At 40.5% G+C, this 15,721-nt stretch overlaps 1 protein-coding gene across 1 annotated transcript in view; it reads left to right on the top strand.

The window, feature by feature from the left end:
• The first annotated feature begins 201 nt into the window (after positions 1-201).
• Positions 202-15,721, top strand: part of LOC124883645 (segment polarity protein dishevelled homolog DVL-3) — a 37,810-nt gene continuing 22,290 nt past the window's right edge. Inside the window, exons 1-5 of the mRNA XM_047390832.1 lie at positions 202-716; positions 1,993-2,062; positions 3,316-3,449; positions 3,543-3,640; positions 4,123-4,267. Of these exons, the coding sequence (XP_047246788.1) occupies positions 553-716; positions 1,993-2,062; positions 3,316-3,449; positions 3,543-3,640; positions 4,123-4,267 (611 nt within the window). The 5' untranslated portion in view covers positions 202-552. The remainder of the gene's footprint in view (positions 717-1,992; positions 2,063-3,315; positions 3,450-3,542; positions 3,641-4,122; positions 4,268-15,721) is intronic.

Genomic DNA, 15,721 nt, shown 5'->3' with positions numbered 1-15,721 from the left:
TATAAAAATATGTGGAACCTTAACTGAACCTAAGCTGTTTTTACTTTAAATGAACCACAGAACCGAACTTCTAGCTCAAACTGACTCAGAACAAATGAAAGTTGAACTGAACCTCCTCAGATGTTTTCTTTTGGAGAAACAAACACGAACATCTGAGCGGTTTTCTGATGGAATATTAAAAAGAAACATGAGAAGTAAACTCAGTCTCAGATTTAATAAATAAAACCATCTGATGTTTCCTCAATTTATGAGAAGCTTCTGCAAAGTTACTAGCTAAGGCTTTTATTTTGAAGAACAACGCCGGAAGTTGCGTGTCTTATTGCGTGGGTTGACGGTAGGAGGAGAGCATCATCGGAGCGGAGCCCCTCTGCAGCTGGAACGAGACATCTGGACCGGAACCGGCCTGGGACCAGCTGTAGCTCTGGGGGTGGACAGGTGAGGGGTCACGTGGACAGATAGCTGGACCTGTGCACCGTGGCGCGTGGATACGGACACGCGCAGGTGTGTCTCAGTATCCCTCTCGGAGCGCGTGCGGGGCTCCTTGGGGCCAGCATGGCGGAGGAGACCCGGGTCATCTACCACCTGGAAGACCAGGAGACCCCCTACCTCATCCGGATCGGCGTGCCCGCGCAGCGCGTCACCCTGGCGGACTTTAAGCAGGTCCTGAACAGAACCCACGCCAAATTCTTCTTCAAGTCCGTGGATGATGACTTCGGGTGAGTCACGGGATTGATGCACCAATCGGATGATTGATTTTCAACGGTCACGTGATCAATAATCATGATGCTAAACGTTTAACAATGATCAGCTTCAAAGAACTGAATGAGCATTAAACCAACGTGATGAACAAGAAGGCTGAAGTCCAGGCGGTGCTTTCATGTCCTTTGTTTATTTGTTTGTTTATGAGATGATTGTTTATATAATCCTTCACATGCTGACCTCAGATTATGTAACTGGAAACAAAAAGCTCTTTAATATTCCCTCTGATGAACTGATGACTGGCTGAGATTTGACTGCTGGGAGGGTAACTCATGATGATGATGCTGATTAGGACTCCAATAATGATAATGAGACTGATGATGACTCATGATGATGATGCTGATTAGGACTCCAATAATGATAATGAGACTGATGATGACTCATGATGATGATGCTGATTAGGACTCCAATAATGATAATGAGACTGATGATGACTCATGATGATGATGCTGATTAGGACTCCAATAATGATAACGAGACTGATGATGACTCATGATGATGATGCTGATTAGGACTCCAATAATGATAATGAGACTGATGATGACTCATGATGATGATGCTGATTAGGACTCCAATAATGATAATGAGACTGATGATGACTCATGATGATGATGCTGATTAGGACTCCAATAATGATAACGAGACTGATGATGACTCATGATGATGATGCTGATTAGGACTCCAATAATGATAACGAGACTGATGATGACTCATGATGATGATGCTGATTAGGACTCCAATAATGATAACGAGACTGATGATGACTCATGATGATGATGCTGATTAGGACTCCAATAATGATAATGAGACTGATGATGACTCATGATGATGATGCTGATTAAGACTCCAATAATGATAACGAGACCGATGATGACTCATGATGATGATGCTGATTAGGACTCCAATAATGATAACGAGACTGATGATGACTCATGATGATGATGCTGATTAGGACTCCAATAATGATAATGAGACTGATGATGACTCATGATGATGATGCTGATTAGGACTCCAATAATGATAACGAGACTGATGATGACTCATGATGATGATGGTGAAGTTATCGTAACACTAATGATGCCAGTAGTGATGATGATGACCCTGTTGATGAAGACGGTGATGATATTAATGATGTGTTCCAGGGTGGTCAAAGAGATTATTGATGATGATGATGACAGTGATGATGAAGATGATGATGATAATGACACTGATGATGATGATGGTGTGTTCCAGGGTGGTCAAAGAGGAGATCAGTGACGATGAAGCTCGGCTGCCCTGTGTGAACGGACGAGTCGTCTGTTGGGTCAGAATCACACTCAGACACACTAAGATGAACGTTCAGTCTTGAAAAAGTCAGGACACCCCATTAAATATCAGTTCTTTCCTAAGAAACCTTCACATATGGAGGTCTAAATTTGTTTATTCGTCAAACAACAAAAACAACCTCATGTTCCCACTCAGCTGTGAGATGTTTGAGGAACCAACAGCATCTTCATGACATGGAGATCTTGGCTTTGACTCGACCAAGGACTCTCCATTACTTCTCAGCCAGTTCTTGGTGGATTTACTGGTATGTTTGGGTCATTGTCACGTTAAAGGGTCCAGTTCTGCTTCAGCTTTAATTTCTTTACAGATTTTCTCACATTTTCTTCAAACACCTTCTGATGCACGTTTAATTAGTTATAATTAATGGTGGACTCTATGATAGTGAGCTGGCCAAGTTCTTCTACAGCGAAGCATCCTCAAGCCATGACACCTCCACCTCTGTGCTTCTCTGGAATGATGTGTTTGTCCAAATGATTTAGTCCAGGTCTTTGTCTTTGTTCTCTCTAGTGAACTTCAGTCTAGCCTTCATGTTTGTTGTAAAGAGTAAACATTTCCTCCTTAAACACCTCATATGAAAGTTACACTTGTTCACCTCTTTATGATTGCACAGACATAAACTTTCATATCAACAGTAGCAAGAACCTGCTGTAGGTCCTGAAATGGCATTTATTTTATTTTTTTAGACTTCCTTTAGCATCTTGCGGTCTGCTCTCAGGGTTAATTCTCCAAACATGTTTGCTGGTGCTTTGAATGTCCTTCTAGACGTTTCGATACAGGCTGAGACCTTTTTAAATATCTTATCAGACCCATAAACTGCTCCAGTCGTCTCCCTGAAGGCCCCAGGGAGATCTTTGGATCTTACCACGATGTTCACTCTCACTTCAACAGTCAGGAGCACCAAACTAAATGTCTGAGGTTTAAATAGGACAGACGTCCTTCAACATGCTGAGTGATGATGAAGTTGCACACTCTAAGTACATTTTTAAAATACCTCATTCTTTGTTTATTGATATTAATTTCTCAGTATTACTGAAACTGACATTAAATATCCATATGGCCAAATATGTTTGAAAAACACGGATGCTGTTGTAGGGTGTCCTTATTTTTTCATGACTGTCTCACTAGGACTTGATTAAAAGTTCTGCCACAGTGTAACTATAATCTTATTAATGAGCTGTTGTTTCTGACCAGGTGTCTCAAAGACCATCCATCCTGTCTTCTTCTCTGCAGGTGGTTTCATCAGACACCTGCCTTCCAGATTTCAGGGGGTCAGACACTCGCTCTGTGGCCACACCCTCCAGCTTGGCCCCTCCCCCCATTGAGAGGACAGGTGGAATCGGAGACTCCAGACCCCCGTCCTTCCAGTGAGTTCCTGAGTATAAACCAGCTAAACTGTGGTTCCGGCTGCACTGATACATCCATGCACTAACAGGCAGTGGTATATCTGTCTGTCTCAGTGCCACAGCAGCCTGTCACGATGACCTGCAGGGGTCAGAGGTTAAATCTCCAGTTCCACCAGCGGAGAAACAACAGCGGAGAGATGTGGTTGACAGAGGTAAGGTTACACAGACAGAGAGAGAGAGAGAGAGAGCTCACCTGAGCTTTAACTCCTGTTGGTGTGTTTGTGTTCAGGTGTTTCCTGTAACTCACCTGTCCTACTGCCGGTTGGTTCAGAGCAGCTGCAGGTGTTGCTGCAGACAGCCTAAACAAAAGATCTTTGAGCAGGCTGATATTTATTAAATGTGGACCTGACACTCAGAACCCAGTAAATCTGTCCCGAGCTCTGCAGGTACTTTATCCCTGAACGATTTGGAGTACAGAGTGGTCTGAAACAGGTAGATCAGCCCTGAGGAGTCGCTCAGGAAGAGAAACCTGGAATACTTAACCTTCGTGGTACAAAAATAAATATTAAATTAGTGGAGTGCCACCATGCTTCCAGCTTTCTCTAGGTCTACCTCTGTGAAGGGTTTTCTTATATGTTTCCAGATTAAATCAAATTCTTCTGCCTGTCTCTGATTGGCTGCTGTCAATACACAGGAAGCCACCTGAATGGACACGCCCACCAAGTAGCCAATCAGGATGGGGCGGGGCCAGCAGGTGCTGGCGACAGCTCATCAAACCAACAGAGCAGCGAGTTAGAGACGACCAGTTTCTGCTCGTCGGAGGAAGACTCAGGAGGAAGGTCAGATTTAACTCAGACTCTATCAGCTCACTGTCTGATCATGGTCCGGTTCTGGTCCTTATCCTGGTTTCTGGGGCTCAGATCAGTAAGAAACCTCAGTGAGGCGGACCAGTCGTCAGTTTAGCTACGTCTAGGTGTGGTCAGAATGGAAACCGTGTTGGTTTGATTGATAAAATGCTTTAATAAAAGCTTCAACAAAGCCTGAAAGAAAGTGACCAAAGACGCAAGCAGGAAATTAGTAGAAACTCAGTGAGAATAAACTGGGGAGAGTTTTAACCATCAGAATCAAACACTGTAAAGTGTTGGGCTCCATCTGAGTCAGAACTTCATATGAACTTCTAAACTGGTGTTGATGGGGAAAATGGAGCAGAGGTGGACTTCATGAAGTCTGATGATGGTGATCAGCTGGATCAACAGGGAGTGAAGGTGTTCCTGTTCTCCGACCAGCAGAGTTCAGGTCCAGCTGATCTGCAGAGAACAGACTGAGCTGAAATACAGTACTGTAGAAATAGAAAAAGTTTTTGCACCCATACTGATTTTTTTAGGTTTTTGTCACTTAAATGTTTCAGATCAGCAAACAACTTTAATGTCTGACAAAAATAGCATGAGTAAATACATAAAGCTAAGATTTGTCTAGTGGCCTTTATTCTCTCGTTTTTCTTTGAAAGTAGGCAGACAGGAAATGGGGTGAAGAGTGGGGAAGACATGCAGCCCAGGTCTCAGTAACTGGGTCTCGAACCAGAGGAAAAACGCTTTCCAAACCAACCTGGCCCTGTGTGAAAAAGTATTCATTCACTGAATGTAAGAATTGGCGGGTTTTACAGCATGAGTGGGCTGTTTATTGCTGTGTTACACCATTTCAATCAGCTTTATGCCCAGACTTTGAGTAGTTGTCCAGGTCCCAAGCAGCAAAGCAGCCCCAGACCATCACACTGCCACTACCATGTTTCACTGTTGTGTGATTAGGGTTGGGCAATGGGAGAACTTGAACGATTTTGTTTCGGTTCCTAGCAATTCTCGATTCCGATCCTTTAAGAGGCAGAGTCAAAAAAGTTTAATAGATGAAATAACCATGTTAGCTCAGGGTGGGCTATTAATTAGCTTAGCTCTATGGGCGTTCTTGCTTAACTAACCTAAATGTTGGTGATTCCACATCTGAAAATGGATTCAATCTTTTCACAGTATCGCTTCAGTTTGTTGCACAGACATGTTCCCCTTGGACACTATGGTGAACGGAGTAGCTCATGGTGGAGGCTGGTCAACTGCCTGGCTGTTGGTATGAGACGTATTATTATTTTGTTTGCCAAAATATATTTATTGAAGTTTTAAGCAGTTATTGCAAACACAGCTCAAAGCAATCTGCAACCCATCACAAACCCCACACATCATCTCCATAGCAAGAGTTCAAGTACAACAGTGAGTGTGCCTTAAGAGAATTGTTCATTTTGTTACGTGTCCCTTACTCCCACGACTCGGTTTTTTCTTTCTCTTCCTTCGGCTGGGTCTGGGAGTAGAACAGTAACACTAAGTGTATGAGAAAAAACAAGACAAAAAACCTATTCCAGAAAATATGGGACCTGATGGAGCACAGTGACGTTAAGGGGAGGGGGCCTACCTTCAATGCTCACTTGGCATTTGTCCAGAGGCTGGAGATCCGTCGAGGATGGCCGGCCCGTGCACTCAGAGGTCCATCAGTCGTTCAGTTTAATAATTTCTTCTTTTTTTCTTTTAATGTTTCTTTATAGTCTTTATCTCTCCTGAAAACACACGTCGCCAAGTGTAATTTTTCCCGTTTCCCGGGTGGTTAGTCGTTGGCAGGCATGTGGACTTCACGGTGCCACAATTCAATAGTGTCCGTTCAGCTTTTCTCCACACCACAACGACTAGAGCTGGATCCCAAAACTGACGTTTGTCTATCGGAAGGCCGTCGGGTCCTGCCCGTTCTCCAGGTTTCATTCTATCTTCAGCTAGCCCTAATTCTTCTTTAGTAATTTCTAAATTCAAATTGTCTTTGTTTTCAGTTGAGATTTTAGGTATGTCTAAATTATTTAAAAATGGATTTATATTTTCTAATTTTATAGTTGTTTGTGTTTTATATAATTCTTCATAGTAGTCCTTAAAAACAGCAGTCATTTTTTAGGGGTCTAGCAAAATTAGTCAATTTGATACAATAGATGTGATTGATTGTTTAGTTTCTAATTGTTTTATTTGCCATGTCAGCAACTTGCCTGCTTTGTGACCCTGTTCCTAGAATGTTGGCCTGAGTCGCAGGTGAATTGATGCAGCTACTGAAGCTTAATATTTGTCATATTCTGCTTTTAAAATCAACCATTTCTTTTCTAGTTGTGGAGCATTTCCCTTATTTTCTTTAGCTTGGGGTATTTTTATGTTGTTCTCCAATTGTGACCTAGTTTTTGACCCTGTATAACTGATTATATGTCCTCTAAAGAAGACCTTAAATGCTTCCTATTTTATACATGCCGTTGTTTCACTAAGTGTTTCACTAAGTGTTTCACTAAGTGTTTCACTAAATGTTTCACTAAATGTTTCACTAAGTGTTTCATTAAATGTTTCACTAAGTGTTTCACTAAGTGTTTCACTAAGTGTTTCTCTAAATGTTTCACTAAATGTTTCACTAAATGTTTCACTAAATGTTTCACTAAATGTTTCACTAAATGTTTCACTAAATGTTTCACTAAGTGTTTCACTAAATGTTTCACTAAGTGTTTCTCTAAATGTTTCACTAAATGTTTCACTAAGTGTTTCACTTTCACTAAATGTTTCACTAAATGTTTCACTAAATGTTTCACTAAATGTTTCACTAAATGTTTCACTAAATGTTTCACTAAATGTTTCACTAAATGTTTCACAAATGTTTCACTAAATGTTTCACTAAATGTTTCACTAAATGTTTCACTAAATGTTTCACTAAATGTTTCACAAATGTTTCACTAAATGTTTCACTAAATGTTTCACTAAATGTTTCACTAAATGTTTCACTAAATGTTTCACTAAATGTTTCACAAATGTTTCACTAAATGTTTCACTAAATGTTTCACTAAGTGTTTCACTTTCACTAAATGTTTCACTAAATGTTTCACTAAATGTTTCACTAAATGTTTCACTAAGTGTTTCACTAAATGTTTCACTAAGTGTTTCACTAAGTGTTTCACTAAATGTTTCACTAAATGTTTCACTAAGTGTTTCACTAAGTGTTTCACTAAGTGTTTCTCTAAATGTTTCACTAAGTGTTTCACTAAGTGTTTCACTAAGTGTTTCACTAAGTGTTTCACTTTCACTAAATGTTTCACTAAATGTTTCACTAAGTGTTTCACTAAGTGTTTCACTAAATGTTTCACTAAGTGTTTCACTTTCACTAAGTGTTTCACTAAGTGTTTCTCTAAATGTTTCACTAAGTGTTTCACTAAGTGTTTCACTAAGTGTTTCACTAAGTGTTTCACTTTCACTAAATGTTTCACTAAATGTTTCACTAAGTTTTTCACTAAGTGTTTCACTAAGTGTTTCACTAAATGTTTCACTAAATGTTTCACTAAGTGTTTCACTAAATGTTTCACTAAGTGTTTCACTAAGTGTTTCTCTAAATGTTTCACTAAGTGTTTCACTAAGTGTTTCACTAAATGTTTCACTAAATGTTTCACTAATTGTTTCACTTTCACTAAATGTTTCACTAAATGTTTCACTAAGTGTTTCACTAAGTGTTTCACTAAATGTTTCACTAAATGTTTCACTAAGTCGTTCACTAAGTGTTTCACTAAGTGTTTCACTAAATGTTTCACTAAATGTTTCACTAAGTGTTTCACTAAATGTTTCACTAAATGTTTCACTAAGTGTTTCACTAAGTCGTTCACTAAGTGTTTCACTAAGTGTTTCACTAAATGTTTCACTAAATGTTTCACTAAGTGTTTCACTAAATGTTTCATTAAATGTTTCACTAAGTCGTTCACTAAGTGTTTCACTAAGTGTTTCACTAAATGTTTCACTAAATGTTTCACTAAGTGTTTCACTAAATGTTTCACTAAATGTTTCACTAAGTGTTTCACTAAGTCGTTCACTAAGTGTTTCACTAAATGTTTCACTAAGTGTTTCACTAAATGTTTCACTAAGTGTTTCACTAAATGTTTCACTAAATGTTTCACTAAGTGTTTCACTAAGTGTTTCTCTAAATGTTTCACTAAGTGTTTCACTTTCACTAAATGTTTCACTAAGTGTTTCACTTTCACTAAATGTTTCACTAAATGTTTCACTAAATGTTTCACTAAGTGTTTCACTAAATGTTTCACTAAATGTTTCACTAAGTGTTTCTCTAAATGTTTCACTAAGTGTTTCACTAAGTGTTTCACTTTCACTAAATGTTTCACTAAATGTTTCACTAAGTGTTTCACTTTCACTAAATGTTTCACTAAATGTTTCACTAAGTGTTTCACTAATTGTTTCACTAAATGTTTCACTAAGTGTTTCACTTTCACTAAATGTTTCACTAAATGTTTCACTAAGTGTTTCACTAAGTCTTTCACTAAATGTTTCACTAAGTGTTTCACTAAGTGTTTCTCTAAATGTTTCACTAAGTGTTTCACTAAATGTTTCACTAAATGTTTCACTAAGTGTTTCACTAAGTCTTTCACTAAGTGTTTCACTAAGTGTTTCACTTTCACTAAATGTTTCACTAAATGTTTCACTAAGTGTTTCACTAAGTGTTTCTCTAAATGTTTCACTAAGTGTTTCACTTTCACTAAGTGTTTCACTAAATGTTTCACTAAATGTTTCACTAAGTGTTTCACTAAGTCTTTCACTAAGTGTTTCACTTTCACTAAATGTTTCACTAAATGTTTCACTAAGTGTTTCACTAAGTGTTTCTCTAAATGTTTCACTAAGTGTTTCACTTTCACTAAATGTTTCACTAAATGTTTCACTAAGTGTTTCACTAAGTGTTTCTCTAAATGTTTCACTAAGTGTTTCACTAAGTGTTTCACTTTCACTAAATGTTTCACTAAGTGTTTCACTAAGAGTTTTCATCTTGTAACCATTTATGATGGAACTGCCATCTCAGAGGGTCTCCTCTTAATTTATCATTTTTATAAACCAAACATGGAGCGTGATCTGAAATGACAATATTGTCATAGAAGCAGTCTTGAATTCTAAACTGTAATTCTGTAGAATTAAAATAAAATCTATTCTGGAATAGGTTTGGAAAGTACTTGAGTAGCAGGAGTAAGTCTTAGTACCTGGGTTCCTCTCTTCTCTCCATACGTCTAGCAACTTCAGCTCTTTCATCATTTGATGAATTGCGGCCCTGCAGTTATTGTGTCACTGATTGATTGATTGGTCGATCTGTCCATATTTGGGTTCAATGTACAGTTAAGGCACCCCCCCCCCCCCCCCCCCCCCCCTTGAAGTATCGAAAGGATGAGAATAAGGTTGTTATAAAAATTACTGTTGTCTACATTAGGGCCATAAATATTGGTCAAAATTAGGATTTCTGACATGAGGGAGCCTTGAATTATTAAATATCATCCTCTTTTGCTCTTTTGTCCTTCGTAATGATTTTAATGTGTAGTGGGACTGACTCATGTATTAGAGTCATACCCCTTTAGCCTGGGATGTAAATGGTGCTGTGTGGAGGAGCCGGCCGGCCAGCCCCTCCACCAAGGCGAAGCCACAACCCAATCAACACCACACACTCGCTGGTCAAGACCCCCTCGCTGGAGCCCAGGCCCCCGCCAACCGACGGACCGGGCACCAAAGCCAGGGATCGAAATCCAAGCGATCCCGACAGACCCGAAACGCCAGCTCCCGGCACCAGACAACCCCCAAAACCCCAACCCCGACCGAGATCCTGACCAGAAAGCCCACTCCATCTCCTGGTCTCTGACCCCAGACGGCAAACAGGAAACGGGGGTGTGAAAAGAACCCAAGCCTACCTCCGCCCACTCAAATGTGGTGTTGATGCATGTTGTTGTAGTGTGCATTTAAAAAGAAAAGCAGGGGTAGAAGCGAACCCGTTGGTCCTTGTAGTAGACGTCTTCCTTATCTCTTGCAGCTCAAATGACAGCCTCCTTATCCCCATAGCTGAGGAACCTTATTATCAGGGCTCTGGGGCGCGAAGTGCTGCCCCCTCTTGGACGATTTTTGAGCTCTTTCTAAACTCAGTGAGGGCAGCAGCCCCCCACTCCCCAGTGCTTCAGGAATCCACTTCTCCAGAAAAGCACACATCTTCAGTCCCTCGGTGCCTTCTGGCAAATTCACAAGCCTTAAGTTGTTAAAGCGAGACGTCGTTTCTAAGTCCTTCAGGTTGTCCTTCATGATTTTGTTTTTAGCCTGTGTTGAAGCACCCCCTCCGAGAGGTCTTCGGCGTGTTCGTTTATTCACCGTAAGCTGAAAGAATTCACACCTATTGAAATAACACACTCAGACACCGTTGTATTGAATTCAAAGTACCTGGACCAGGGAAGCTCTCATGTGATATGACCACACACTGAGATGACTTCAGAGCTTCTCACTGGGCACATGGCTTTTATTAAAACACACATGAAAATGGGCAGCGCCCTGTTTACAGTTTTTTCTCACATATAGTTACGTAAACACATTTTCCTGCCTACCATATTAGGACATGTTCCTGTCTCCCAGCACCTGCACTCTGCTGATATGAGAAGGGAGTACTTGGCCCGATAATCTTTTTCACATCCTTTTCCTACCCCACACTCAAGGCCAAGTTTTGTGCAACAACACTTCTGCAGGCCACAATGTCTTATACTAACACAGGTTATACATTTTATTTCCCACACTGGTTATGAACATAATAATAATTAATGCACACACATAATATATCTCCACAATTTCCCCCTTTTGAAGTCACCTATGTGACTTCACCACTACTTGGAGATGCTAAATAAAAGATTTGAACAATCATTACAACCTGTGGAGCAGAAGGAAATGTTTGTCATCATGCTTTTTGACCCTGCCTCCAATGCCACGCCATGTGCCCAGGGACTATTGCCTGTCGGGCCTTTGTAGTCCCAAGGATGCTTACAACCTTCTAAGTCTTGACAGGGAGTATTGACCCCTCTAACTGGAGGGTGTCGATCCGTGCTTTATTCCATAGTCTTTCAAATATGCCAATATAATATTCTACCATCCTTCTGCTCCCTAGACAGTAATACATATCATACGCCCTGTAAATTACACTTACGGGTTAATCTTTGTCCTCCTCCTCGTTAGCATCCACAGGTAACCATAATAGCTACAAAAACAGCAATGGAAATAAACAATGACATAATCAACCCTTTCCAGTGTCCAAACATGCCCGTCATCCAGTCTTCTAACGGATTGTCTAGTCCTGAGTGCTCATGCATAGTGGCCGAAAGTGTTTTTAACCCTTCTAGTGCAACACATATCCCTAAACATCGAACAGACGTCCCCTTTTTCTGCTAACAACATATCTAATGCCATTCGGTTTTGCACAGCCATGAGGGAGGTTGGTGCCAATTGTTCAGACAGACCTTCTACTGCATCCCTTGTTAAGTTAGCTAGACGTAAAACATTGTAATGGATGTAGTTGATGCGGTCTACGTTTTTATTGGGAGTAACATGGAACAAAGCTGTTATAATGGGGATGTTTTCAAAGCCTGCTGAGACTTGATCTGCTAATTTATATTCATTAGGTACGCCTTGAGGAACTCCTATTGCATCAATGTAAGTGGGTGAGTCTTTGCTTAAGTCAAAGGTGTTTGCGCTCCGTTTTATGATATGTCTACGCCTTCTCCTAGTTAAAGCTGTGCTTTGGGCGTGTGTTGAAGGAAGATACTTAAGGTTTCTTCCTAACAAGAGGAGAGGTGCCTGCAACCTAACCATGGCACACACTTCAATAGTATTATTTTGGATCCTAGTCAGAAGGCGGTGTCCTCCACAATAATAATAAAGTCCTGATCTTACCCAAGGACCTATCACTGAGCCTGACACCGTGGAGTTGCACCAATCGCGAGGAATTTCCCCAACATTTACCTGCAGGGTTTTGGAAGTGAAGTTAAAACAAGTGTATGTGTCATTTCTCCGTAGAGGGGTAAAAGGGCCAGCCCTGGTTTTGTTGGCAATGGGTGGAGCGCTGCGTTTTGATACTTTATTGTCTGGATGACTGGAGCATGCTTGGAAAGGCAGTTCAAAGAACAATCCTAAAATCAATGTAACAATGAAGAATGATAAAACACCTAAACCTACCATGACCCAACCCTTAAGGGGCCTGGGTCCTAAATGTTCACCTCCCATTCTTTTTTAAGGTACCTGCAAAGGAAGATGAGGATTAACAATATGGTGAAACACAAAATACCTTTTTATTATTATTATTATTATTTTTTTAAGTTCAGAGTGTTCAGTTAAGTTCTCGGTGGGAGAGCAGCTACGACCACCAGTGAAAGAGAGGAAAGCTCAATCACATCCGCCTCTTCTGTGTGATGTCCTGGTCTTCACTCACAGGTGTAGACTGACCTGGAGCTAAGTGGTCTCACCAGGGGATTATTCTGCCCCTATTGGTGGGACCACTGATCTGACGGTGCACCTAAGGTGTAGACTAACCTTTAGGTGTAAATGAACGCTTTCTCACCCTAGAGGATTATTCTGCCCCTTGAATTGGGTGAGAGAGGTCTTCTGGTGGGCTGGTGTTGTCCCTCAGGTTCTGCTGGACCTCTGGCAGCGATCTTTGTGGTGCCTCTGCTGCTGCACACTGGCTCCAAAGATACCACGTGTCTCCTTTGCCCTTGACCCTCACCGCATGTGAGGTTCTCTCTGTGACCTGGAATGGACCCGTCCACCTAGGCTCTAACCACTTCCTTTTGATCACCTTCAGCAGGATCCACTCAGCTTCGGACGTGGTTGGCTGAGGTCCCTCGGTTGGTTTCTCTGGAACCTGTTTTGAGAACTCTGTAACCAAAATTAAGTTGGTGACTGAGGTGTCCTGCCAGTCCCCAGCTGCCAGAGAGCGCTTTACCACTCCTCTCAATTCCTTAGCTTGATACTCAGGATGTAAAGAAAGAGAAACATGAGGAACAGCTTCATCTGACATTAAATACTATTCTGCTTGGTCAGGTGTTAAATCAACTGTTGCAGCCACAGCCTCAGGAGCCACATAAACATTTTTGGATGAAATAAACCATGTCCTACCTTCTACTGTTTCATTAAACAAATCAGGTACCATTCAGTGTGACAACGGTTGTAGAACAGAGTGACATGGGGCGGGTCAGGCGGAGAGGTGTAGGGGCAGAGACTTTAAATCCAGGGTTTCCAAAGCTGATACACCGAGAAGATGCTGCTTGGAGGTTCGGTCAACAGTCTCCAGTAGATGTCAGCATATTCCTCTGCAACTGGCTGTAAAAATATTGTCCATGCTGAAGCATTTGTCCACATGCCAAAGAGGAACCATCTGGAAAAGTTACCGTTAACCCATCAGTACCACACAACACTGATGGTCCCAGCTTGACTAATAAGTCTCTGCCCAGCAAATGAACAGGTGTGCTGGGTGAACACACAAAAGGTTGAGTTACTCTCTGAGTGCCAATCTGAACAGGAAGAATTTGTGCAGCCCCTGAGAAGCAGCGCCTGCTGTGCCCACGCTGCCCAGTTGTAGCACACATCTCCCAGTGCTCCGCTGGCTCCACCCCTTCCTCTGGGTGCTCCACACCATCCACCACGACCAGCTGACCACCAACATGCCATCCGCCTCCACGACCGGGGCCACTGTACCTGTAATTATTAAAATAAATAGGGTGGAGGAGGGAGTACCCCCGTCCTTGCCACTGATCAGTCATAAACATAGGGGTGTGTGCTGCTGGAGGAACAGGTTGAGCTGCAGCTAACATTACATTTTCAGTTAAATCATTTTTCTTTCATTTAATTTTCTCTTTGGCCTCTTGCAGCTGCATTTTAAGGAGCTGATTCTGTAGCTGCTCTTTCTCCTCTTTTCTTTTTCTCTGCCTCCTGAGTTATTGTTTTCCTTAATCTTTAACTGAACCCCTAATAATTTAGAACTTATTTCTATTAGTTTATTTATAAAATGAGTTACATTATCTGACCTTGTGACCTGTGGGATACCATATGTGGGGAAGAAATGTGTCACTAGGTTCATCTATTACCACTAGGCAATATTTCTTCCCCCGTGTTTGCAACAAATTATGCATAATCTGCAAAAACTCTTTGCATAGTCAGAAACCTTTATAGTGTAGCATTAATGTTTTACCAGATGTGACATATTCCCCCCTTTGACACGTGGGTCTTCTCCATGTGTCACTGTAGCCGCTGTCCTTATTACATTTAAAAATGAGATCAATATTTTTGGTAGTTGCTATTATTATAAATAATGCTTGGTTTAGTTCTTATTAAAAATAAAAACTCACTCACTGATGAACACAAAAAATGAAGGGCATATTATATCTTATAATCTTAGTTTATCTTACCCAGTTTTATAGATACAACATACAGTTTCAGTCAGCTTTGTATTTAGTTCAAGTAACTAAAGTTTGTTTCATTTAACTCAAGTTTTCTCTATTTCAGTCCAGTCCAGTAATTCTGTTAAGGTTCATTTCATCTTATGTTAAGTTTGAGTCTAATTCAATCATTTTGAACCTGACTGGAAAAAGTCTAAACATCTGTTAAAATCTTTTTGTTTTACCATAGAGAACTGACCTAATATTATTATGGTAATGTTGAGGACTCTAATTTTTACATAACATGAAACAGACATTTATTTCACAAAAACAGAAAGTCAAACACAGACATTTGGCCACATGAAAGTTTAAATAACTTGTTTGTAAAAGAATTATGAAAAATTGAAGACAGATCTATGAGCTTTCTTATTGTTATCAGTATTTTCAATACAGGTAGAACCTTTGCTATCTTTATATGATTTTTCGGAAAAGATTCTGGAAACCTTATTAAGATATAAATTTGGCAAAGATCATCAGAACATCAGACCTTTATTAGCGCTTTTAATGTCCCTCAAAGATGCATTACAATGAAATCAGTCATTCCCATTCACACACATTCACACACTACTTACTTATTTCTCTGTCAGAGTCATTTTATTTGCAAAGATTTGAACATAATTTGACTTCTATTATTCTTAAAATGCACATTGTTTCCTCATAACCCCTTTTGTTTCCACTAGGTCTGTTTTGAACGCTTCAATTCTTTTTTTTTTATTCACCAAGAATCAATAAGGTGGTCTTAGTGGGTCCACCTTAAAGGTGTTATCTGTTGGGTGTCATGTTATCATTGTCTGGTCAGTGAGGTTCATAAGTCAGTCTGAACCTTGGTCATTTGTTCTGTGCTCATAATGTTTCATAGATCCAGCCTATGATTAGTCAGCAAAACTTCCACCTATAGGAGAAAAATTGATTGTTAATGAATGAGCTGCATTTCCTAGGAACACTGTCTTCCTCCTGGATGAGC

Source organism: Girardinichthys multiradiatus, chromosome 18 (genome assembly GCF_021462225.1).
Source record: "Girardinichthys multiradiatus isolate DD_20200921_A chromosome 18, DD_fGirMul_XY1, whole genome shotgun sequence".
Taxonomy (NCBI): domain Eukaryota; kingdom Metazoa; phylum Chordata; class Actinopteri; order Cyprinodontiformes; family Goodeidae; genus Girardinichthys; species Girardinichthys multiradiatus.
Note: the sequence above shows the minus strand (reverse complement) of the source record. Positions and strands in the feature narration are given on the sequence as shown.